The sequence below is a fragment of the Lissotriton helveticus genome, chromosome 11 (assembly GCF_964261635.1).
Source record: "Lissotriton helveticus chromosome 11, aLisHel1.1, whole genome shotgun sequence".
NCBI classification, from domain to species: Eukaryota; Metazoa; Chordata; class Amphibia; order Caudata; family Salamandridae; genus Lissotriton; species Lissotriton helveticus.
Window position 1 is genome coordinate 629,488,490 of NC_136072.1, and position 26,634 is coordinate 629,515,123.

The following is a 26,634-nucleotide window of genomic DNA, read 5'->3' on the forward strand; positions in this document are numbered from 1 at the left end:
CTGCACCCTGTCAGTGTCTGACCATCGTCAGCCCTGCTCTTCATACTCACTGTTGTTTCACTCTGACTGCCCACTCACTGCAAATAAATGTGACCGAGTCGAGTCCACACTTTGCATCCCTTTACGCTGTGCCTTTGGCCTCACCCCCTAGTCCCCTTGTCACTCTCTCTGCCTCATTCCGCTGTTCACTCATGCTCTCTCCTCACTCACTCCTATCCTCTGCCTCCACATTCTATCCACTCCCACCTCCTTGCTGAGCCTCTGCGCTCTCTCTGCAGCCTCTGCTGATTCCCATCCCACATTGTCTCTCTCCCTCCATCTCCCTCCCTCCTCCTCGCTCCCTCCCTGGTCATGTGCTGTCTTTTTGTTTGCAGTGGAAACAATTTCTCTCATCCTGTAGCCCAGGCTGGAGGGAAGGAAGCCCTGCGTGCTGGCTCTGTAGAGCAGAGCGGCAAGCCATGGAGGGGAGGACTGAGGCGTTGTCCCCACCTCGAGGAGACCCTCTCTGCCCACTCCACCCCTGGAGCTCTGGTAGCATGCAGGGCAGGAATCTTTTCGCAATCCTGGGGGGCAGCCGGAGCCTCTGACCCCTCACAACTTCTTCCACTGCAAGGTAAGTTTCTGTTGTCTGTGCTGCCGTACATGAGGACCAGTATTTTACCAACCCGGACCTGCACTTGTGGCACGTACATGCATTGTGGGTCGTTCTGGGCACCATCCATGGTGGGTGCACCCAGGTGAGCATTGCTGTGCAGTCCTGCTGGCTATGACTTTCTGATTCTTATGTTGAGTAGCTAGGGTTGGCTGTTTTACAATATACACTTTGTCAGCGTGCTGTGTGTATGACATTCTGCTCTGGGTACTGGCTGTGCATGCTCTTGACTGCAACAGACTGTTCTGGTTACTGTCTGTAACACAGATTCGCTGACCGTCACAGCTCACGGAGGGTGTCTAGTTTTCAACATGTTGCCGTCTGTGATCACACCGTGCAGGCTCTGTCTGTCTCATATCGTTCTACCATGTGGTGCAGAGTATAAATGTGCAGATTACTGTGTGCACATGGTGTGCAGCGTGTCTCGCATGCTGTTGGTACTGGCTGCCTCGCTGACAATGTGCAGGCTACTTACAGAGCCTGGCGTGGATTGTGTGGATGCAGGCTGTGCACAGTTTATGAAGGGTGTGACTGTGTCTTAATGATTACCTGCACGAGTTGCACTGTGTGCTGATTGCTGGCAGTGTACACAACATATTTTCCAGTTGACAATAAGAGCACATGTCAGTTTAAGACTAATGCAAAATGTACTGTCACTGGTGCAAAAATGCTCAGGAAAAGTGCCTCACACCGGAGAAATGTATGTGATCAAGAGACCACTTTGAGGTGCCCTACTACCTCTGACAGCAACTGAAACGCCAATGCATTGCAACCCTCTCATCTTCATATGATCTTGGTGTCCATGTTAGAAGCAACAATTGATACCCAGAGTGTATCTTGTTTTTAAATTTTATCTGCAGTGTAGTAATATCACACCTATATCTGCAGTGATGGTGATCTCACACCTGTAACTGCAGTCATAGTAATCTCACACCTATCTAAAGCAATGGTGATCTCACACCTATATCTGCAGTAATAGTGATCTCACACCTGTATGTGCAGTAATAGTGATCTCCTGCCTGGTTCTGCAGTTATTGTGATCTCACAGCAATATCTGCAGTAATGGTGATCTCCCACCAATATCTACAGTGACAGAAATCTAATATCCAGAGTCCTTGTTACAGAATGGGTGAGTATATGTAATATCCACTCAAAGTACTTATTGCGCAATTCATGGGTATAAGTAATATCCACTCAGAGTCCTTATTCCAAAATGGGTGGGTATTAACATTTTAAAGGCATTATATTTATGTTGTAAAATGAATATCACGTTAATGAAAGCCAGTACCATTTACAATACCGATAACTCACACTAGTACAAATGCAATGCAATAGATTTTGCAGTTACAAAAAAGTTAGCTATTGCCATTTTGCACTACAGTATTTGCTTAATGTTTCATGAAGGGGAAAAAACGTCATTTACAATGCCAATAGCTCAAAACAATGTCATTGCCAGACCTATTGCATTGTAAATGCTCGTTTTTTTATTTCAGTGCCTATAGATTTTAGGGTTTCTTTAGGATCACAATGTGTTTTGGTCATTTGTTTAATGATTTGTCTTCTAATGGCACATTTGAAAACATCGTATAGCATTACAGGTGATGAGTGTTCGTTTTCACTGAAGAATTGTTCAATTTCATTCTTTAGGTGTGCCATTTCTGGTTAATTTTCTATGATACCAGTATTTAACTGTCAGATATGGTTGTCCCCTTTATTGGGAAGGTTAAGAATGGACATAGAGACTGCAGCGTGGTCTGAGATGAGGATGGGGTGGATCTTTGCATCAGAAGTGGCCCCTAAAAATGAGGCTTCTTCTAGGAGTTAATCAAAGTGGGAGAAGCTTGAGTGAGGAGGTGAGGAGAAAAAAAGGTTAAGTCATTGCCCTTTGTATTTTGTAGTCTCTACACATCTAGAAGGCTGTGTGAGATGCATAGGCTAAGCATCTGTTTGTGCACCCTGGGGTTTCTGAATTTAAAGGCAGAGTGGCGAGCTACAAGTGGATTAATTGAGAGCAAGTATTAGAGGAGCAACAATACATCTCGTGGCTTGTTAAAAGAAACTATTCAATGATAAAATCAAAGAATTAGAAAAACAAATTGCAAAATATGAGTGATTATTCATTGCATTGCATAAACACTGTTAAGAATACAGGGCATATTATCAAGCACTGCGTTACAATTATCGCCGTTTTAGCGTAGAGAATTCCAATAGAAGCCCATGTTGACACAAGAACATGGGCTTCTATGGGAATTCTCAAGGGCATATTGTCAAGCCCATTATCGCCGCTTTAGCAGCAGTTTTCTGCAGCTAAAATGGCGATAATTTTAACGCCGTTTCTTGATAATATGCCCCACATTTCGATTCCAGCGAGCTGGAATTCAAATACCTGCTCTGATGCCAAAGCTAAAACGATCTGGAAAGATGTTTGCAATTTTGTTACATAGTTAAAAAGACATGAATAAGATGTATGCTATTCACAACTTAGAGGGTATCTATTGCTATCCACTAAAGACAACATTGAGGAATTCCTCACCTTTTAAACTAAATTATACAACTAACCTGAAACTTTTCGTTCTAAGGATATTGAGGATTTTTTAAGATTGTGTTTTAATAATCTTCTCATAATTACATTCTCTTGGATAAAATGTATGCTGCTATTAGCACTTTAAATTCAGAAAAGCCCCCATGTCCAGATGTCATTCAGACTCAATTTTATAAAGCATTTTCTACACAATTGACCACATATTTTTCAATATTATTTATTGAACTTCATCAAAATGCCTCTATAGGAAAGTAGGATCTGCTTCTTATGGTTACCCCCACTTTTTGCTGATGTATCACTGTTTTTGCCTAGTCTGACTGGGATTCTGCTATCCAGGACCCTAGTCTATCTGCTTTCTCCCTTAAATTGCTAAGTATGTACTTTAGGTACACTCTAGATTGGATACTGGGGTACCCTTATAATAATAATAATAAGAATAATCCTGTATTTGTAAAGCGCACAGCTACCCGTAGGTTTCCCGGCACTGGGGGCCGTCGGGAAGATTAAGCAAGCTATTGCCCAGAGTCCTGTTCCGGGGATCGAACCTTGATCCCCAGTGTCGGCGTCAGTCGCCCTGGCCGCTGCGCCACACCTCTTCCACAGTCCCTAGTATATGGTACACCATGTATCCAGGGCATAGGTACGCCAGAGGCCTCCCATGGGCTGCAGCATGTATTATACCACCCATAAGAGGCCATTCAAAATGATATGACAGGCATGCTACTGCAGACTGTGTGAGATGGTGCTTGCAACACTTACTGAGATATAGGTTGACTATTTCTATCTAAATCACTACAGTACACTATACTACACTTAAAAACCTATCAGTCACCCCATGGCAGGCCTTATCGATCCTGAACAGCAAAACACCCAAGATGATGGACAGAATGTTGCACATTGGCAAAACATTCACCCCCAGTCACGTCGATCCTGAAGGCAGGGTGTTGGGTTTTCCGTGAGAGGATGCCCCTGCATGAGCAGAGCCCCTCTGCAGCCTTCGGAGATCAATTTTCGGGGTTGTCTGTCATGCAGCCAGACATATATGTTTAAATGCATTATAACCGCACGGTGAATGCTAACTTTAAAACGGCTGCTTAGAAACACGTCGTGTTTGGTGTCAAACACCTTGGAATCATACCTCCACCCAAGTAACTGGTGTGGGAGGTATGATTCCACCGTTTTAGAACCACTACTGTGGGTCACAGGTCTACCCGGTACCAGCTTTCTCGACCTGGGCAGCACAAAATGGATGCTGCCAGCCACAAACATGAATCTGCTCTCCTGTTGCTGAGCCAAGCTCGAGCAGAGGGAGGCATGACAATACGCATCCTGTCACAGAGAGGTGGGACCACCTCCCAGACAGGGTTTAGTGTATTGGGTGCCTTGGTGGGTGCGCTCTCAGGGTGCCAGAAAGTCTGCACTTGTGCATAGTCCAGCTCAAACCAGTTCTAGGAGCCATTGACTCCTGCTCTGGCGCGAAACTGGACAAAGGACATGAGTGTAGCCAACCCTCTGTCCTGCCCCTCCCCTACGAGGGTCCACATAATCCATCCAACTCCTTCCCATGGGTACAAAAAGGGGGTTAGGTTTCTGCGTAGGTGTTTTAGTATTCAGAAAAATTGGCGCACAACAAGTAGCGGTGAGAGTAAAAAAGGTGCAAAAATGAAGACGATGCTACTAGGTCAGGGGAAACCCAAAACTCCTGAAAAAGGGTAGGCCCAGGCCAACCCTATATAATGTAAACACAAAGTCCTGAGCACACATCAAGGTAATTATTCACAAGCACATGTATTGTGCAATTTTCCAAGTTTCAACATAAATAACAGGAATAAGAAAACAAGATCGACAAGACAGTAGTTGATTTTTTTCTTTTTTATGTGATTGTGGTCCTCCTTCAAGAGAAGATCCCCAGAAGAAACCAGCCGACACGTGTTTCATCAACGGGTAGTAACCCATGACTCTTCAGGGTTGAAAAACATCGGGTCCCAAAGTGAAGGGAGCCTTGTGAATTGACGGCCATCAGCTTTCCCGAAATTGAAGGCTGTACCCGCCCGTCAATTTACAAGGCTCCCTTCACTTTGGGACCCGATGTCACATAACTTTAGAGGCTTACGGTGGCCAGTCTTTCGCGTTTAAACCCGTTCAGAACCGGGTTGGAATTATCACCGGTTCCCCGATCCCGTTCACTTTGGAGTTTTTCAGCCCTGAAGAGTCACGGGTTACTACCCGTTGACGAAACACGTGTCGGCTGGTTTCTTCTGGGGATATCCTTTCGAAGGAGGACCACAATCACATAAAAAAAAGAAAAAATCAACTACTGTCTTGTCGATCTTGTTTTCTTATTCCTGTTTTTTATGTTGAAACTGGAAAATTGCACAATACATGTGCATGTGAATAATTAACTTGACGTGTGCTCAGGACTTTGTGTTTACAAAAAGGGGGTTACCTAACTACAGGCCTTTAGATTTTACCTGGACAAGATTCTGCTTAGAAGAAAACAAGTACTTCGACTGCCTGCACTACGATTGCACGACTGAAGAATCTCCCTTAGAGTAAAGGAGTTACTCCCCTGCAACAGAAGACACCTAAACGCATCTGACCGGTTTCCTTCTCCAGAGCTCCTGCGGACTCCGAAGATTTCAGAAACACAGGAGGTGTGTTCCTGAAGGTCCCTGAGGTAGATCTGACCTCTCAGCGATTCTGAGACCAGTATCCCTAGTGGGGGCCGTGCAACCCGAACCCCTGTGCACCGCGTACATTTGCAAGTGCATATGCTTTTTGGCGATCCCTGAGCCAGTGCATTGGACTCTGTGTAGTCCTGACCCGGAGCAGTATTTGCACTGAAGATATCCATCCTCCACTCACTGGGTGCTCTGCTGGCTGGTATTTTGCATACTTGCTTGAGGTCTCCTCTGGATCCCTGGTCCATTGACCTGTGGGTCCTGGCGAGGGTCACCGTGTTTGTTCTTGGGATTTCCTGATTTCTCAAGATGTGCCCTGACTCCCCATTGCTTGGAGAGTCCCCTGGACCTTGCTGGTCCACACCGTAACCTGTTTCCTGTGACCACGTGGGATGTATTTGCCAAGGCTTGTTGGTGCTCCAGCCAGACATCAACCCCTCAGCACTCTACATCCTTCATTGGACTGCTCAATTCCGGATCCTGGTCATCCTCAATGTCTCCTGGTACCTGTGGCTGCAGAGTCAAGCATCCCTTCTTCACTCCTGAAGCCCCCGACATCGGTGGGCATTCGACTGCCGAGCCCCTGGTCAGTTGCCGTGACCCAGACTCTGTCCCCTCTGCTTTCAGGTTCCTCTAACCTTGAATCCAGGCTTGGATTAGACCAGACATTTTTTGCCTTCCTGGCAGCAGTACTTCTTTGCAGCCCTCCATTGAAAACGACAAAGGTTTCCGACACTACTTGACCCCCATGCACCCGGCTCCTCTGGGATAGGTAACGCGGGTACCTCGGTACTCACTGGTGGGTTGGATCTAGAACCTCCTAGGTTCCGAAGGGTTTGCTTGAAGTCCTCGTAGAAGTGTCCTTAAACTCTAACTTTCCAACCGCGACTTTCCTATAGAGTTGTACAGAGCACACCGTCGTGTTTCCTCACTGCACCCGTCCTCTTTGGGCTCCCTGTGTCATTCCTCAGGGTCGTTCCTTGGGGTCCCACCAATTGTACGTGCTCTAGGCAGTGTGTCTATTGAAGTCGTGATTGTTATACCAATTTTTAATTTCAAATGTTTTTATTGAGTTTTTAAGAACACAAGGAATGGGCAACACAATGCAGTATACGGTCATCAGGCATATATGGCGATCGAGACAGACAGACATGTCTTCTCTACGGGTCAGTAGATAAGCACGTAAATCATGCCGAAACGGAGGTGCAGCGCCCATAGCCCAAGAAAGTAGGCTTTCAAGAATAAGAAACAAACAGAACAATGAAAAACACCCCGCCTCCCTCCCAAATCCCACTTCCCCTTCCCTCCCTCCTCCCCGACCAGTATGCCTGTAGTCTAGAGCTGCTGTGGTGGCACTTACAGAAGTGCGTGCCTCAGGACGTGCAAGATCACGTTGGGTCTGGAGATTGGTGCGTGAGTCGCAAGATGCGAAGATATTTCGGGCAAGTAATTACGTGGAATTCCCTGGACAAGAGTGACAGGAGCGGCTGCCAGGTTTTCTGGAATGTGTCAGCAGTGTGACTAAGCGTGGCCTGGATGCGTTCCATCCCTAGTGTGAACCACAATTTGTGTAGCCAGCCAGTATGGGTAGGTAGTGTGGTGGAACCCCACAGCGACAGGATGTGTTGTGACGCTGCTTGCATGGCGACGCCCATCTGTTTGCCACGAGGTGAGCGCAAGGGAAACGTGAGCGCGTTGGGCAGACCTAGGAGAGTGTATGCAGGGAAGCGTGGGACTTCGGTTGCGAATGTAGAGTCTATGTCGTCTAAGACTGCTTTCCAGTATCCCTGCAACATGCTACAGTCCCACAGAAGGTGGGTCAGAGTCACCTTCTCACCACAGCCCCTCCAACACAGCGCGCTTCGGAGAGGGTTGCCTTGATGTAGACGCGCCGGGGTAAGATGCCAGTAGATAGCTCGCTTTACCGCAGATTCCTTGCCATTAGTGTTGCGAGTGGTGTGTGCTGCTCTGTAGTATATCAGTTCCCATTCCTTGGGTGAGAGTACCCTCCCGAGTTCCGACTCCCAGCGCCTCTGCCCTGCCGTTGTGGCTGAATGTGCTTCGGGGGATAGCATCTTGTAGAGCTCTGATATGAGGTGTTTGTCCGAGTCCTTCGAAATGAGCCAGCGTTCGAACGGCGTCATCCGCCGGCTGACCAGGGGGACACGCTCCGGGTCCAAAAGCCAGTGGCGGAGTTGGAAATATTGGTACATGTGAGGTTTGGTTATGCCATAACCCTGCGTGACGTCGGCGAGAGGGAGGAACCCCTTCACATCAAAGAGGTGGCCGGCCGAGCGACAGTCTGTGGAGCGCCATTGTAGAAAGGCATGGGGGTCATTTCCCGGCGGGAACTCAGGGCTATCAAAAAGTGGAGTAAGTGGGGAAGGGAAGGTTGTCAGTCCCCTCTTGACAGCCACCGAGTCCCAGACCTTCATGACAGTGCGCGTGATGGGGGAGCGGGAGAGATATCGCGGTCTATGTTGGCGAGGAAGGAATGGGATCTTCCACAGTGAGGTCTGGGCCATTGCCCTGTCCTGGAACAACCATCTCTTTTCGGATTCGGGTCTGTACCATTCCACTAAGTATCGAAGCTGTGAGGCCCAGAAATATCGTAGGAGGTTAGGGATTCCGAGACCTCCCTCGTCGACACGTCTATACGCCACTTGTTTGTTCAGCCGCGCGCGCTGCTGTTTCCAGATAAACTGGTGAATAGCATGTTGGAGGGCGGTGATCACCCCCGGTGGCGGCATGACCGGAAGGGTCTGAAAAACATACAGTATTTTAGGTAAAACTGACATTTTCACTGCTGCTACGCGGCCTAGTAGAGAGAGAGGTTGTTTCGACCAACGTGCGAGGTCGGCTCGGATCTGGGAGGACAGCGTGGTGTAATTAAGGGTGACCGTCGACTCCGTGGATGAGGTGAGAGTGATGCCCAAGTACGGGAGTTGCGTGGAGACCTGCAGATCGCAGCCGAAATCAGGCATCAGGGCATTAGGATGGGCATAGCTGCCCAAGGGCAGGATCAGGGATTTCCCTCGGTTGACCTTGAAGCCGGAGACCGCTCCAAAGTTGTCCAGTTCCTCCAGGAAGGCCGGTACGGAGGTGGACGGTCGGTCCAGTGTGGCTATAATGTCGTCAGCATAAAGTCCCACCACATGGGGTTCGTGGCCAAAGGAGATGCCACTGATGCGGGGGTTATCTCGGATTTTCTGCGCCAGGGGTTCCACATAAAGCGCGAATAAAAGGGGCGAGAGAGGGCACCCCTGGCGGGTTCCTCTTTGTATCTCGAAGGGATCTGATTTGAGACAACCCAGTCTGACTCGAGCCACAGGGCGGTGGTAGCAACTGGCGATCCAAGCTCGGAATCGGTCGCCCAGACGATAGCGCCGCAGGACTGCCTGCAGGTAGGTCCAGTCGACGCGGTCAAACGCCTTCTCCGCGTCAATGGCCAGCAACACCGACTCCGAGTCCTGGAAGTGGGCCTTATCCACGAGGTGCATCAGACGCTTGGTGTTATCACTACACTGGCGATTCGGGACAAAGCCCGATTGGTCTGGTTCCAGGATTCCCGGAAGGCAGGGGCCCAAACGGGCCGCCAGCACCCCCGTGAACAGTTTCAAACCTAGGTTGAGTAAAGAGATGGGGCGGAACGCGGAACAGTGTGTCGGGGGTTTACCCGGCTTGGGTAGGACCACTATATCAGCCGCTAGCATGTCCGGTGGTATGGCGCTTGGGCCTTCAAAGGAATTAAACAATCTCGCAAGTATGGGAGCAAGAGTGTGGCCGAAAGCTTTATAAAATCCGGAGGAAAACCCATCAGGGCCCGGCGATTTAAGCGGGCGGAGACGCGAAATGGCGGCGAGGACTTCGTCCGGGCGAATGGGGGCATCCAGGGCTTCCGAACTTGACGGGCAGAGAGGCGTGATATTGGCCGACAACAAATACTCGTTAACAGCATCAGGGGATACTCTATCCGCGCCATACAGGGAGGCGTAGAAGGAGCGAAAGGCGGACGCTACCTGCGGATCGTCCGCAATAGTATTACCGGAATCGTCCCGCAACTCGGTTATCTTCGAGCGTTGAGTCTTAGCTTTTAAGGCGCTTGCTAGGAGGCGGCCGGTGCGGTTGCCCCCTACGTAGTAAGTGTGGCGGAGACGAAGAGCAGCGAATTCCGCTCTGTCAGTGTCGAGACTGGCCAGTTGCGCTCTAGCGGCTTTCAGCTGGCGCCAGATTCTCGGAGCGCACAAGCGGCCGTGAGCCCTCTCCAAATCAGCCACCCGCGCAGTGAGGCCAGTTCTTTTTTCCTTGCGGATCTTGGCGTCGGCGGCAGCGATTGCTATCAGTTCTCCCCGAACCACAGCTTTCAGGGCACCCCAAAGAGAGGAAATCGAGACCGCCGGGGAGTCGTTAGTAACAAGATAATCCGAGATGCATTTACGGAGTTGCTCTAGCACAGCTGGCCGTTGTAAAAGGGGCTCGTTGAGTCTCCAGGCGCCAGGAGTGCGTGGGGACCTGGGTACCTTGAGCGTCAGCTCCACCGCATCATGGTCAGAGAGGGCAGCTGGGACAACGGAAATGTCGGCAATGTGGGGAACCATTCCCGAGGGGCCCAAGATATGATCCAGACGCGAGTATGTGTGGTGAACGTGAGACTAGTAGGTGTAGCGTGTTGTGTTGGGGTGCGCCGTCCTCCAGAGATCCACTATGTCTCTTTCTTGCAACCATAGTTTGCCTGTATCTGAGAGCGCGCCGGTATCACCATAGCGGTGTCCTGATCTGTCCATGTGCGTGTCCATAACGAGATTGAGGTCCCCTCCTATGAGCAGCTGTGAATGAGGAGATTGCAGAGCTTCGGAAAGTGCAGCTTTGAGGAATGTCTCTTGGCCCGTGTTGGGAGCGTAGATGGAACCTATCGTGAACATGGTGTCTCCCACATGAAATGCGTGTGTCAGGAGGCGTCCCTTCACTTCCCCGGACTTAGCACCCACCCTACCCCGGAAGCGTCGGGACACTAGAATGGCAACTCCTGCTTTCTTGGACGGGAGAGATGAAAAGAATTGCTGGGGGAAGGCTCGGGAGCGCATCCTATGCCAGTCTTTGGGCAGGAGGTGAGTTTCCTGCAGCAAGCAGATGTCGGCTTCCGAGCCTTCCAAATAGGAGATAATCGCCCTCCGTTTAATCGGGTTGTTGAGGCCCTTGACATTGAGGGACAAGACCTTAAGTGTGTCTGTCATCCTGGTAAGGGGTGAGAATGGGCGAATGAGACAGCACATGATGCAGCAGCATATGAAAAAGACATGGTTAGCGTGCGAACATTTTGTAAATTCCCCGGCATACTGGTCCCCACCCACGTGCCCCGTGTCCCTCCCACAACTCCTTCCCTCCCCTTGTCCCCCCTACCCCTCTTCCCCCAGAAGCCTCCCTAACCCCAACAGTATGGGCGTCCCCATTCCCCATTCCGCCCCCCTCCCTCTCCCCAGAATCATCCAAATAACAGTCCCCAAACTCTGAACTAGTTAAAGTCTCGGGCCTAAGCTTGTGAAACACAGGTCCGTAGAAAGTCATAGGTAGGGGTACCATGGCAGCGGCCGAATAGGCAGCTCCCCGACCCGACATCCCAGGATAGTGCAATGGTAAAGAAAACCCCCAAAGTCACAGTGTCTTACTGATCCGTCGCTGTGTTGTCCGCCACCTCCTGCACCGCCGCCTCTCGTTCCTGGGCGACCGTGGCAGGATCCGGCCTTGAGACAGCCCTCGGGGAGCGCCGCCGGCGCACCGTCCTCCATCCGTCCTGTGGTTGCCGGGGCGGGTCGTCTTGCGATCTGTGTGGGGATGCACTCCTGGATCCGGATCCCTCCGGCAGTTCAATGTTCAGGAGGGCGCAGGTGTCTCGAAGCGATCGGAGTTGATGAAGCGAACCCTTCCATTTAAAGATCAGGCGGAACGGATGACCCCAGGAGTAGGGTACCCCATTGTCTCGTAAGAAATTGGTGGCTATCCGGAAGGATTTGCGCTTCTGTAGCGTGATGGAGGAAAGGTCTTGAAAGAGGGCCACGGGCACTCCACGGAATTGGATAGGTTGTTTGCCCCGGGCCTCTCGTAGGATGCGTTCTTTGATGGGGAAATCCGGGAGGAAAAGCCAATATGTCCGGCGTGGGGGCGGGGGGCACGGCGCGCCACGCCCACTCTGTGTGCCCTATCGATTCTTATCATGAAGTCCTGGGATTCACCCAATATGTCCCTAAACAGTTCCTGTAAGTATTCAACCAGATTAGGCTGTTCGGCCTTCAGAGGGACTCGCGGATCCTGATGTTGTTCCGCCTGGAGCGGTTTTCGAGATCCTCTGATTGCGATTGCAGGTCCACTTGTTGGTCCTGAAGCCGAAGGATCTCCTGCTGCAGTCTCTCCACCTCCATGCTGCGCGTGCTGTCCGCCTCCTCCACCGAAGCCACCCGCTCACCCAGACCGTCCAGGTCCCGGCGCAGCTCACTTTGCTCCCCCGCTAGTTCTTGTTTTAGGGTTTGGAAGTCCTCCCTCAAGGTGTTGAAGAGAGAGGCCAGAAAGGCCTTGGTTATGGGGGTGGTGTCATCCTCCTGAGTCTGAGGGCCCGCCTGAGGCTTCGGGGAGGCAGCCGTTTGGGTTTTCTCCGCTTTCGGCGCAGATTTTTGCATTAAGTCCACAATATTCCGATTCCCTTTACGGTTGGAGTGAGCCATGGTAGGCAAGCCCAGGGGCCGCTAACGTGGTCCGGGGGAAAGCGGGGTGCAAGCAGCAGAGAGCCGTGTGGTCAGGCGAGGTTGCCCGTGTGTTTGCAGAGAAGATATCCGGGCTGGATGGAGCCTCGTAGCAGCAGGGCCAGGGCGCGCCGCAGGGATCCGTGGCAATTCCAGGGCAGAGGCCGCTGGAGAGACGCGTGGGCTGTCACAGGTAGTGAGGGCAGGCTCGTCCCCCAGGTCAGCGCCCGTGGCGAGGGAGGGCCTGTCAGTGGGGCGGCATCCGTGCTGTAGGCTCCTTAAGTCCCGGAGTCAGCGATCTCCCCCGAGTGTGTGAGAGCGGCCGCAATCCAGGGGTCCAGCAACAGGCCCGCCGAACCTAGAGTGTTACCCGCCGGATCCCCAGCCGATCTCAGGGGGGCCGGCCGGGAGGTGTAGGCGGGGGGGCGGCAGGCACCAGCTCCTCCGCGGCGAGGCTCGGGTATCAGCGTCGTCGGGCAGGCCTCCCAGGTACCTCGGGGCCCGTCCCCAGGCAGAGGCCCCGCACCAGCGCAAGGACCCCAGCAGCAGCCGTCAATGGCCCAGCCCCAGGGCAGTGATCCCAGGTGGAGTAAGGTCCCAGGCAGGGGTGAAGGTGCAGAGCTGCTGCGCGGTGCGGGGGGTCCCCTCAGACGCGCCTGCCGAGAGATCCGGCACCGCTGGGCCAGGCCCCGCGCCGGGGGCTCGAGTGCTGCGTGGAGCTGGAGCCGACGTCGGCAGGCCGCCCCTTCAGGCACCGTGGCACCCCTCAGGCGAGGGCACTGGGTAGCACCCGGCTCCCGGAGGGAGAGCCGGCCAGAGCACGTCTCGCAGGCAGCCGGCGGGGGGGCTGTGGCAGACTCCGTCGGGTGCTCGCTTGCCGGGGGAGATCCCAGTGGGACGCCGCGTAGGCCTGAAGCCGGGGGGTAGAGTTACGGGGGCGCGCCTCACCGGCCAGTTGTAGCTGCAGGAATCTTCCGGCATCCGCGAAGGGGCCGCCTCCTGGGCCCAGGCAGCGATCTCCCCCGCCGTCTCAAACACGTCGGGAGCCCGCGGCGTTCTCCATCTTCTTGAAGCCCATCGGAGAAGCTCCTCTGTGCGCCGCCATGATGCCAGGCTCCCAGCCTCGTCCGTGTGCGCCGCAGCGGGACAGCGGGGGCCTCAGCGGCTCCGATATTCAGCTACGGGGGTGTCGTGAGGATCACCCCCCAGTGGAACAGGGTGATTGCAGGGTTTTGGGGGGTATCTTAGATTATGGCGCCGTGCTAAGGGGATCAGGGCCGGGGAGCCGCACAAAGGCACGTCCGATCAGGCCGACATCTTGGCCATGCCCCCCGTTATACCAATTTTTTAGTGTATGGTTTGGTCTACCCCTGGAGCCCGCTGTGTATTTTGCTACTTACAAATGTTCTGTTGTTACAGTATTGGGTTCTTTACGTTCTAATCTCGTGTAGAGATTAGTAGAGATAGTTATATTAATAAATTATTTTTTTTATATAACTACTGTGTGGTTCTCCTTACATTTAGTCATTCAGGAGGTGATATTCTGGTAAAAAAAAGCTGCTTTACATGCCTTCAAGATTAAGCTTGTAGGCTCCCCTCCACAGCGACCACTAGGATAGCTTTCAATAAGGTTATCTTTGACCTCATTCATCATAAGGGTTGTGTGGCTTGGTACAAGGTGCCCACTTTAACTAGTGGACAGCAAATACCAACCCACCTTCTCACAGCCTCTTTAAGTAATTTGGTTACTGGTCGGGGAGGGTTGAATCCCTATTAGAGCAGGAACCACAATTCTCTGTTAGGGTGAAATCACAAGCATACCCCAAATTATCCCGAGCTTAATCCTCTGGTACCTTGGCACAATTGCAAGTCAGACTTGACTTAGAGACAATCTGCACTTCAAACAATAATAATGTTAAGCACAACACAAGAACATCCCACACCAATGTAGAAAAATGGAGTGATTTTCAATAAATAAATTGTGACCAAAATAACAAAATTCAACCAGTAGAAACGTAGAGATGTCATTTTAAAGGTGTAAGTGAAAATAGCACAAAAATTGCCAACTGTGGTTATCTGGTCACTCTGGAGCGGGACCAAGTCACAAGTAAAATCTGATCCTGCTGGAGTGCAGTTCTGCTGCAGGGACCCAGTTAGGCCCACTGAACAAAGTACCTTTAATCTTGGTCGCAGAGCGATGCAGAGTTCCTTGTCAAATATGTATCACGAGGCGGTGGTTTTGAGTGGCTGCATTGCTGAGATGCTCTGTCCTGCATAGAAAATGCATCGTTCTGGCTGGTTCCGAAGAAGATGTGCAGCTTGCGATGCAGAATCATGCGTCGTCGCCGAGGAAGACGTTGATGAGGGGCTTGTGTTGCAAAGGCCAGTGTGGAGGATGTGTCGTACAGCTACAGTTCTGAGGCAACTGCGGGCTGCAATGTGAGGTCCTGTGTCGGGAATGCTTTGTGCAGCTCTTCCAATGCAGAGTTTTGTGAGGCGTTGCAGTGCGCTGCATCAGTTTTGGTGGCACCACATAGCCAACTAGCCTTTGGAGTTACTCTGGTGATCCTGGGTTCAAGATGCAGGTCCAATCCTTCACACTCAGGCAGGAAAGCAGCAGGACAGCAAAGTTGCAGTCTTTCTTTCAGCAAAATAGCTCAACAGTCCTTCTTCTGAGTCTTCCACAGGTCCAGATGTATACTGAAGAGCTAGGTCTAATGGGGGAATATGTATACCTGAGGCCCGCTTTGAAGTATGAGAAGGTTCTGAAGGTTTCCTCCTCTCTGAGGTGTAAGGCATCTCCTTACTCCCTGCCTTGGCCCTAGCTTGTCCAGGGACAGAAAAGACAAGTGACAAACCTTTTGTAAGTGTGTTCAGGCAGATCCTTTGTGATGTGCAAATGTGACAGGTGACAGCCCCCCTACTCGGTAAGTCAGAGTGGCCAATCCTGCCAACACCTGTCTTCCCTTTGTCTCACTGAGAGAAATACACAAGGACCAACTGCCAGCTACACCTAGTCATATGACCCAGGAACTGGCATCATATGTTTAGGACAAGAAAATGCCAACTTTCTAAAAGTGACATTTTCAGAATTGTAACTTAAATACCAACTTTACAATTAAAGTTACAATTCCATAGGCACCAAAATCTACTTCTTACCTGTTCCCAATTGAATGGTATCACTTATTTAATGTATTAAGTTAACCCAATGTTATCCTAAGAAAGAGGTAGACCTCACAGTAGTGAAAAACAAATGTAAGAGTTTTTCACTACCAGGACATGTAAAACTTAGAAATACACGGCCAACTGTTTAAATTCACTGCATCCTGCCCTCTGCGCTGTATAGGGCCTAGGCCTACCTAGGAGTGTCCTAGGAGCATATATGTATTACAAATGAAAGTATGGGCCTGGCAAGAGGGAAATCTTGCTAGGTTGAAATGTCAGTGTAAAACTGCATAGACTGCATTGAAATGACAGTGTAAAACTGCATAGACAGGCTGCAAGGGCAGGCCTGGGACATTTTTAAAAGGCTACTTAAGAGGGTTGCCCAATATGTGCTGCAGGCATACTAGTAGCATTTTATTTACAGGCCCTTAGTACATGCATTACCACTTTACTAGGGACTCACAAGTAAAATAAATGTGCTATTTGGGTGTTAGCCAATTTCACCATATATAAAGGCGAGAGCATAAGCACTATAGTACTGGCTAGCAGGGGTAAAATGCACCTAATGTCAACAAAAACAAATTTAGCAAAAACAGGAGAGTGACAGCAGAACGTTTGGTGGAAGAATACCCTAAGGCTGACAACTCTAACAGCCTTGATTTCTTGTTCTTTTATGGAAACCCTAAATTAGTTTGACCTAAATCAGACAAACATCCTACTGTCATTTGTAATTATAGTTCTATTTTGCTGCTAAAGCCAAAGTCTTTGCATACTGAGTCTCAAAGATTTTAAACAATAGTATGCACCCTGACCAAACTAGTTTTATGAAAGGTGTTTGTTTGTTTTACATAATTGAAATTGGAGTACATTTAAACTATTAAAGTAAAATGTTGGATAATTCACTATGATGGACTTTTAAAACAAATATTGGATTCCGGAAACAATTATGATTTGAGAGCCAGGCTATTTCTAAGTTCTGGTCTTATGGGTGTAAGAGGATTGTAAAAATGCTAACTACTCCGAATTACCTTCCAAATAAGCTAATTAGTTACAAATTATTTGTTTTAACAGGTTCAGCACTAATAGCCTGTAAAATATTTTTTTTATTTTTATATGGCATTGAGCCAATTACAAGCAGTTGGAAAGATCCAAATTCATTATCTGGCATCTGGGCTCAGATTACTATCACCAGAAAAGATGATAAACCTTCTGTTTGTAAACTTTACACATACATCTCAACTCATCAGTTGTTCTGAAACATACTTGATATGTGGTGCTCTACAAACTATTTGAAAATGTTAATAGCAGATTAATAGTGCTATTACAATTCCTCCAGTATTGTTATTGATTTGTTCCTTTAGTAGCTAATTTTGTTCTTACTGCTTATTATTCGTTTTGCTTGGTGTGCAGCTACATATTTGAGTTATTATGTTCTGTTCCCAGACTTATTTACATGATTACGGTTCAGTGCAGTTTTCAGTTTGTTCTGATTCAATTTAAAACAAAAAAGCGGGATATAAAATGTATTTTTCCTAACTTGGAGATTAACACTAGAACACTTGAACACTTTTTGAAGTTCTTTCAGATTATTGTTGTTCGTCTTGAGCTCATAAAATAAAGTAGAGTGAGAAGTGATTATACAACAGGGTGATGGCTCATTTTGATTAATTATATAATTCTCTCCTTTGGTTCTCCAGAGGCAATCTTTAACATCACTCCCACGCATTCTGGTTGTGCAACTCAAGAGGTTTGAATTCAGCTTTTATGAACAACGTTTCGTGAAAATGAAAAATGAGATGCACATCAACACCACTTTGGAAGTTCCCTATGAAACGACATCACAGAAGGTATGAGGACCCTAAATGATTTGTTGTTTTATCAGGCATGTCAGGAGACACAGGTATGAAGAGGTGGGGTGTAATGATGAGAGTAGGTGTTAGGGGAGAGTGGAGGTCAAGGAGATTTTTAAGGCTCCAGTCAGTTTTTCTAGACAGCTTAGAACAGGATGAAGGAATGCTTGAACCATTCTCAGCTGTTGATATTTACACTGGACTTTTTTCCATTCCATCGCTTGTTGGCTTTCTTGCGCTATTACACACAGAGAGCACCCTTATGCAAATCATTCATGACCAACTACAAAAGCAATAGTACAATGTATACTACTTTTCCACACCCCATTCAGGAACGTGAGCATCCTAGATCAGTTTCATCCTTGCAGGGCTAAATCAGTTGGGTGCAGCTTGTTAAGTAAATGACAGTCAACAAGCTTAGAGGTTTCTTAGCTTTAATCCTTGGCCCCAAACACCCTGGCATCGGCAGGTACAACTGGCTGAGATCCAACCATCTTCAGAATACCTCACATAACATTCTACTGTGAATACCTCACCTAACATTCTACTATGTGCTAACATCATTCTAACCCCAGTACATTCTAACCCCATTACATTCTATCCTACGTGCTAATGCATACCCACTTGTGTACTTTGAAGCAAAGTGCAACACAACACATCTTCCTCCCAAAATATAATACAAAAACAAAATAATATATACATTCAAATCCAAAAAAAACATGTTCACTCCCAGGAGAGCATACCCAAAGGAGCAAATTACGCTTTAGAATTCACAGGTACAACATAATCAACAAACCGTTTAGGTTTCACGGTTTCTCTACCTGACCTGGTAGTAACAGTTGTGCCACTCTCCCCCTCTAAGCTTCCACCATTAGCAGAACTTCTGGCATTTGCACAACCTATACCTTCTAACCTCGGCTGACCCATTGGGGCTCTTTTTCTATTTCCCCCCAGGAACTCATCACTCCGACAGGCCGGCATGCCATCTAGCCACTCATACATCCCACTAACTTCAGCTGTATTAGGAGCAAGCTTAGGAGTAGATTCACAGACTATACCTTCGAACTATGCTAACCTTTTGGCATGTCAAACCTTCCCATCACTCAACAGGGCAGAGTTATCCAGAATGTTGACTACCTTCAAACGTTCAGAATACCTACTCTCCTCTGTGCACACAAGCTTGTCTTTTTTCGCTTTCACCAAATCTCCCACTTCGAGGTTCACTTCCTTTGCCTTGTGCGAATTATCATATCTTTACTTGTATTCCTCCTTTCCTGACTCCATTTACCCTCTAACTCTATTAGCAGACCAGCTGACTCTCCTGGTGTTACCTAACCTAACCATGTTGTCCTTTGTACATGGAGACCTCCCTCTCATCAACTCGAAGGGTTGCTTTACACAGATGTACTCTGTAGGCGCCTGTCGTTTCCTTTAATTTATCCTCTCAATCTATACCAATACTGTTGGCCAGTTCAATTTTGCCCTTTAGCACCCTGTTAGGGAGCTCAAGCACTGTAACAACCCCAATTTACAGGATAAGTTATGGATGGGTTCATGGCGACTCCAGTCTGCCGGAGGTCACTTCGATTATAACTAAATCGGAACACACCTCTAGGCGTGCAAGATAAGTTATCTTATTCAATAAAAAAGATGGACGTGATGATGTGATTAGAATAGTATGGAAAATAAATTCAAACAAAAGTTGAACACAAGGATAGTAAGAGGGAGGTGAAGAATGTGTGGAAACCTATCAATTCAAGTAAAACAAATGGAGGAGTGGAATGGCAGAGGTTACCCGTGTGGTAGTGCTTCCTGTTACTATACTACCTAAGAAATGAAATAATGTATGTCCTGTTGGATCATCAGGACTGTGTGACTGAACAGGCAGTCAGTCAATATCTATCAGGCCAGAAAGGGCATCAAAGTGGTTAGGGTGGGTAAAAGGAGGGGGCCGGAGGGGAAAGTATCTTTTTGGACCCCACCCTGGGTGGTGTTGGCTCTTACTAATCCCCTGGGAGGGTGGGTAGAAAAATCCCAGGGGACAGAACTTATCAGGTCTTTTGGGGAGTCTCTGATGTGGTCCAAGACAAGAAGTGCACCACTTGTGTCATTAAAAACTAATACAATGCAGTCCCCTTCTCGACATTTGGTTGTAGGACCTATCCAGCCCACCCTCCTTGCCATAATAATGTGCTCTAGCCAATTTATGTGTGATGGAACTTTCCTCGAGCACCAATGTGCTGACTTTTTAATAAGGCTCGAGCAGCTTTCCTGTTGCCCTGGAAAAAGGTGAAGTACACCTGTTAAAACACTACAAAAGGAGTACAAACAGGGGGTAAGTTTAAGGGAATTTTCTGCCCCCTGCCCAGCTAAACCTCTGTTTCATAAGTCCAGGTTACCTAATACCTCTCTTGTTTCTTTCCCCCCACCTTAGCATGCCCGGTCCTAATCTCTCTCTCCCACGCCTATCCCCATTAATTGTCCCAACCATCCCAATTTCCCTGGTATTGGACACGGTAGCCCAGGTATCTACAGTAGGTAGTCCATTAGATGGTTCCAGGATCGCCAGGGGTCCACTAATGAGTTTGTCGGTTACCATTGGCTTTGTGACAGGGTAAAGGGTCTGTCGCGATACGATCTTTAGGAGCAAGATGATCCCCTTGGTCCAATAGTCGCGCAAAATACTCTTCAATACTACCCAAGCGAGTTGAAATAGGTTCCAAAGCAACTTTGACAGCCTGGCTGATTTTTTCGTTCAATACGTCCAGGTCAACCTGTACAGTGTTACCTCTACCTTTATGGGATCTACATACTGTACCTAGAGGGTGAGAAAGTTTTGTGCGCTTGACCTTTGGCGACTGGCCTTCTGCTTTTGGGTCTACCCCAGCCAAATCAGTTTGTTTCCTCTTCCCTCTTCCCTCCTATCCCACTCAGATGCCCAGATTTTCCTTCACTTAGCTGTGGAGCAATTTCATCTCTTTCGAGCGTGACACTTTGGTCCGCCTGGTTCAGATCTATCATGGTGGGTGAAAGTGGGGGTTGTGACCTTGGACCAGGATGTACACCAATATCTGCCATGTGAAGGTTTTCAGTAGCAGTAGTGATGGCGGTTAATCGGGACAAATTGTGGTTTACTATGGTTATAAGAAAACGTTATGAGCTACTGTAATTTAATTAAAACCTGTGTTACTCTTTTATGAAAATGTATTAAATGGATGAAATTGTATGGGTGACACTAGAGATGCATGATTGGGGTACTCAATGTTTCATTTTAATCTTGTTTTAATCCTATATTGTTTCTTTTTTCATGCCTCTGTATGTCCTGTTGTTTCTTTTGTTTCCTGAAGGAAGGCGATATGTTATATCCCGTATTCTCCTAGTTCCTTGCTGCTCAGCTTGTGAGAATGTGATGTAATATAATTTTCATGATTGCATGGTTTGTTTGAGTGGTCAGTTGGAATGAGTGGGGCTGAGCAGCAGGATGCTGCTCCCAGCGGGGCACATTACTTACCATCGTACCTGTAACTGAATAAACCTACCTATATAACCTACACAACTGGTTACTGGACTGATTACCTACAGGGGCCTTACTTTGATTACAAAACTTCTCATCTCACTAATGATATGAAGTGAAGTGCAACACAACACAGCTTACATCCAATGCCCAAGAAAGCTTGGGGCAAACATCTGGCATAACCCTTACACTCAGGGACACTTACAGAATTTTAAAAATGATAGAGGAAATGTGTGATTTTCTCAGTTTCTGGTAAAAAATTTGTTCGACGTATTGTTAATCATTTTGGCTTATCTGTGCCATTACAGACAGAGATCAAACATACTTGAATCAATCTTTGTTCTGCCGCTAGTTGATCTCTGCCATGCCCAAACTGGCAAACCAAGTCCTCTCTGAGGGGAAAACACAAGACCAGAAATTTATTTTAGACCTCATGATAACAAGTTCAAGTTCTGGTTAGTCTACTCAGCCTTTCATCGGACTAAGGCTGATAAAATACACATTTGTTTTTTAGCGGCAATATCCCACTTACAGATTTGCATGTCATGGTATCATTGAGGTGCAGCTTGAGCCCTATGACACAATGAGCTTTAGTCCCACACCTGAGCACACTCCTGCCACTTAATGAAGCTCACTGATCTGTCACAAAATGTGCTAATGGAATGCTTCATTTAATTGTAGTCGCTGGTTATTACTTTGGAGCGCTATTGTTGATAGGCACTAGGGGAGATTTTCTATACTTCAGTATGTTTTTATACTGCAGTTATCACATGTTTTAAGAGACATGGTGTGTGATGGTAAGAGACATGGTGTGTGATGGTCTATGTATGTGTCTATGTATGTGTCTTTATGGTACTTCATGCAGTATGATGGTGTGCTTGTGTTGGTCGCTTCACAGCATGACATAACTGTTAAAAAGAATGGTTAGCAATATGCAACACTATTCAGCCGATTTACTTATTAATGTGGTTGTTTAGTTAGAGCAACATAACATTTCAATCAGAAATGTTGTACACGTCTGTGACAGTTTATAAGTCAATTAATATTGGATTATGTACATTTAATGTGAAAATAGCAGATTAGCCATGATAAAATAAATCTTTGTCTGGATATTGGCTCTTACAACAAGTAGCATGAGCAGTCCTACCAAGTATCACGCATCAGGCGTTAGACTAGCACATTTCAGTGTGGTACTCCGCATCACCACAATAAAGGCATAGCGCCTCAGCTATCAAGCCGGTAGAGAGAGACACTGTGAGCCAGAGAGTCACCCAGGCATTCTATGATGTCACAGATGTCATAGTACAGTCTATCTAGTGAAGAACAGTGGAGAGGACATTTACTACACATCCTCTTCCCTTATGGAATAGGAACAGAACAGAGAACACAATAGGCAAAATACCTCAAATGCAACATCAGCAGAAAAGTACAAGAATGAACCAAATGAGATGTTCAGAGATAACATTAGCATGAGGTATCATTAGCAGAAATGTGAACAAAGAAAACTAAATTTAATACTATATGCCTCATCCCCCTCCCTTAACGAACCAAAGCAGCTAAGCTAAGTGGCCACACTCAAAACCTCCCCACACAAATGGGTACACCACAGGGTAAACACCCTAAAACAAAAGTGAGTGTAGACGGAGACGCTAGAGAGAGACACAATAGGGGGAAAATTCACTCAAGACAAAAGAGAGCAAACCCCTATCACAAAAATTCACCCAAGAAAAACAATTTTTTCAAAGAACTAGAGCTTCCCCTGATAAAGGCATGCTAATCCTGGGAACCAAAAATGGGGCGTGGACTACCCGCAAACACTCAACCTCCCCTGATAAGGATACACCATAGGACAATGGTCTTGGGAACAAACATGGGACTACCCGCAAACACTCAACCTCCCCTAAGAAGGGTACACCGCATGACAGTGGTCCTGGGAACAAAAATGGGGCATGGACTAGCCGCAAACACTCAACCTCCCCTGGGAAGAGTACACCACAGGACAGTAGTCCCGGAAACAAAAATGGGGCATGGACTACCCGCAGATACCAACCTCCCCTGAAAAGGGTACACCACAGGGTAAGGACAATGACCCTGGGAATAAAAATGGGGCAAGGACTACCCGCACACACCACTACATGGGGCATGGACTACCCGCAAACACAACTAAATAGGGCATGGACTAACCACAAACACACAATCTCCCCAGAGTAGGGTACACTACAGGATAATAAACCTGGGAACATAAATGGGACATGGACTAGCCACAAACACCGCTACACGGGGCATGGACTACCCGCAAACACACAATCTCCCCTGAGTAGGGTACACCACAGGATACACACCCTGGGAACTGGTCACCAAAATCACCCTCGAAAACAGATTTAGCATTGACTGACTCACAACTTCCTCAAGATGTCAACCTAACCCCACATAGACACAACAGGGCAAACACAGGCAAACCTCTAAAAATATAATACAACCAAAACAAAAGATTATGCCCAAACAAACGCGCAGTCATCACGAGCACTGAGATGCTAAACACTTCAACACTTCAAAGCAAATAAATAAATAAAAGACATGAACTCCGGTGAGCGACCTCTCACCCGGGGTCTCTGTAGACAGTTCCCAGCAGACGCCGCTGATCTCTCCGCAGTCGCCCTTGACTTCCGCCAGCAAAGTAGAATGTCATCAAGGCTATTCGTAAAGTCCCTTCCACTCCGTTGCTCCGCACTTTCTCTAAACAATACATCTTGGTCCGCACCATGAAGAAAATACTGTGATTCCCAAATATACACAGGTGTGTATATCACCGAAGGAAATACAAACACGCTAAGTCTCATGTAAACGGTCTGAGTTTAAACGCAACGAGTGGCAGCTGTTGCTGTGGCTTCTTAAAACAAACAAAAGATTTCTGCTACGTCGAGCATAACGACGTGAGTAGCGTGAAGCGTGAAAGGAAGAGTGACGTGTCCGGTGTAGAAGAAGCGTTCTAAGAAATACCCCAGATGTCACAGGAATGTCGCTGCGTGAGCAAAGCTTCGCTGACTCCCAGCACGTTCTATTCACGTCATCAATTGGACGGTGGTAGGAGAGGAGAACAGATCGCTGCCGGTCAACCGCCAATCACGTTTAAAACAGTGGAGCGACGAAGACAAAGAGGTACAGTGACTGAAATAGCCTCAGGAAAGTAATTTCCCAATTGCGCGCTGAAATGTTAAAGATAAGACGCTGCAGTAGTCATGCACTTTTAAATTTAACAGAAAAGAGTAGGACTTATACGCGATTTCTGCGTGCTGAACACACCAAAGCGAAGTAAGTAATCTGACATGCGGTGATGACCAGATGTTATGAGAGTTCACGAAGCGAGACTCTTAGAATTCAGCAGAATCCTCTTAAACCAGGCAAAATGTCTCTCGAGTAAACGCCCGTTTCCACACACAGGGCAGAGACAGGCAGAGTAGACAGAAGGCTGCTGTAAAGCCTCTTAGAGCACACAAGTCCCAGTTTGCAAGCTGTCGGCAGACAGTTGATCACATCCAGTAGGCAAACAGTCCACGAAACTCATTGGTGCACTAGAACACTTCACACACAGGCTAACAGCAGACAACAAAGTGAAACACACACCCTGGGTGCAAGCTGTCCAGGTGGAACAGGACACTGGTGGGGTCAGCAGGGCGTTACCTTTAGTCTGAATTTGAAGTCTCTTTAAAATTCTTGATTTCATAAGTTCCTTCCTTTTTGTTGCTTAGTTCCTTCAGTAGTCTTTCTCCTTAGTTCACGCAAAGGTTCATCGTCTTCAAAACGTCGCCAAACTGTAGTAAAGGAAGATGCACAGTCCACTGTGTATGTCAAGATCCTTTATTGTAAGTTCCTTCCAAGATAGTAAGTATAAAAGTAAAACCCCACCAGGAGCCAGCTGTTAACAGCTCAGCCTGAGTTGACCAACTGCCACAGTCAGGTAGAGAGAGACACTGTGAGACAGAGAGTCACCCAGGCATTCTATGATGTCACAGATGTCATAGTACAGTCTATCTAGTGAAGAACAGTGGAGAGGACATTTACTACACTGCTCCTGCATGCTTGAGGCTCGGCTGACTGAGCTAGCAGCAGCTGCTGTTTCTTTCAACTTGAGATTCATTGCCCCACGGCGCAACCCTCAGACCTGAACTCACAGAGATATCAGTCCAATCAGGTTGTGTGAAAGAGTCTGGCGCCCCAGGCACCAACTTCACATCCTTCTAGTGCTTGCCGCTTCTGAGGTTTGTTGATGGCTGCTCCTCATTTTGGGGCAATTTCATAAGGGTTATAATTCAGCAAACTGTTTACTTCTCCAAGTCATGGATTCCTCTCTGAAAGCCACGGGTTGCACTACAAACATACTAGACTTGCATCGTGCTTTCACCTAATTAGGCTTGCAGATCTCCCTGCCTGGTGCACACACGCACGATCTCAAGCACTTCAATCTTTGGAGTACAGACAGCTTTCTGGCCTCCTGGTTAGGTCTACGGGTCATTTCTCCACACCGCCGGCCGGGGGTAACTTAGGGTTTGGTCTGGTCTCTTCTGACAGTCTAGTCATAGCTGTTACTCTAGGCGTGTGCGTGTAAAGTTGGCGCTATACAAAAATATATGAATAATAATAATAATAATGTGATTTCTGCGCCGGCCTAAGTCTGAAGGGAAGTGGTTTCGGCAGGCTGGGTGACCTGGGGCTGGTGCCATGATTAACATGGCAGAGACAAAATCTGGTCAGCATGCGCTGGGCCCAGCGCACATGTTTCAGAGGCTGGCCCTCAACTCCTACTGCTGCGTTAATCATGACACCAGTCCCAGGCTGATGCTGGTGCGTTCCCATCGGCTGACAGCTCATGTAAGAAAGAAATGCACTCAACAGGATGAATACTCCTGTCCTCCAGTCCTCACGGATCTTCGGCAGCCGCTTCACCTCTATACACTCTCAATGAAAGGCTGAATTGCAGACTGAGCAACAGCAGGATCTTTTTAATTTAAAATGCATGCCATGGCAAGAAATTGCTTCTGCTGCCGGCAGAATAATCGCCCTCCATGACCTCCTTTCACTAGTGGCTGTGCTAGTCATGGTGACACTGACAGTGGGCACCGTGTCTCTAAAGGCGCAGGGCACAGATCTACACCCAGCGTGCCAAGTCATGCCCTCTCACCCTGACCACAATCTACAGCTGCGTCAGCAATATCTGTGCAATGTACCGGCCTGCGCTCACCAGAATGGTAACTGACTCCTGCAGTGAGTGACCCTACAGACCACAATGCAGCGACCAGGTCGTGCAGCAGGAATTTGCCCAGTGTTCAGTGAATCTGTCCGTAAGTGAAAGATAATAGTGATAAATCATGTTCCTGCTGGAGATAAATCACAGTTGTCTCGTGCAACTTTTAACTCACCAGTAGCACAGAGGGTTAACATGCCTGCTGCAAATGACGTGTATTCTGCATATCACAGAACATTATGTTCGAGGCATAT

The 26,634-nt window shown here is 47.9% G+C and overlaps 1 protein-coding gene across 1 annotated transcript in view; it reads left to right on the forward strand.

Annotated features, from left to right (window-relative positions):
* The window catches only part of LOC144790862 (uncharacterized), a 580,240-nt gene that overhangs the window by 430,696 nt on the left and 122,910 nt on the right, over positions 1 to 26,634 (forward strand). The window contains exon 7 of the mRNA XM_078665522.1: positions 17,472 to 17,621. Coding sequence (XP_078521648.1) covers positions 17,472 to 17,621 — 150 coding nt within the window. The remainder of the gene's footprint in view (positions 1 to 17,471; positions 17,622 to 26,634) is intronic.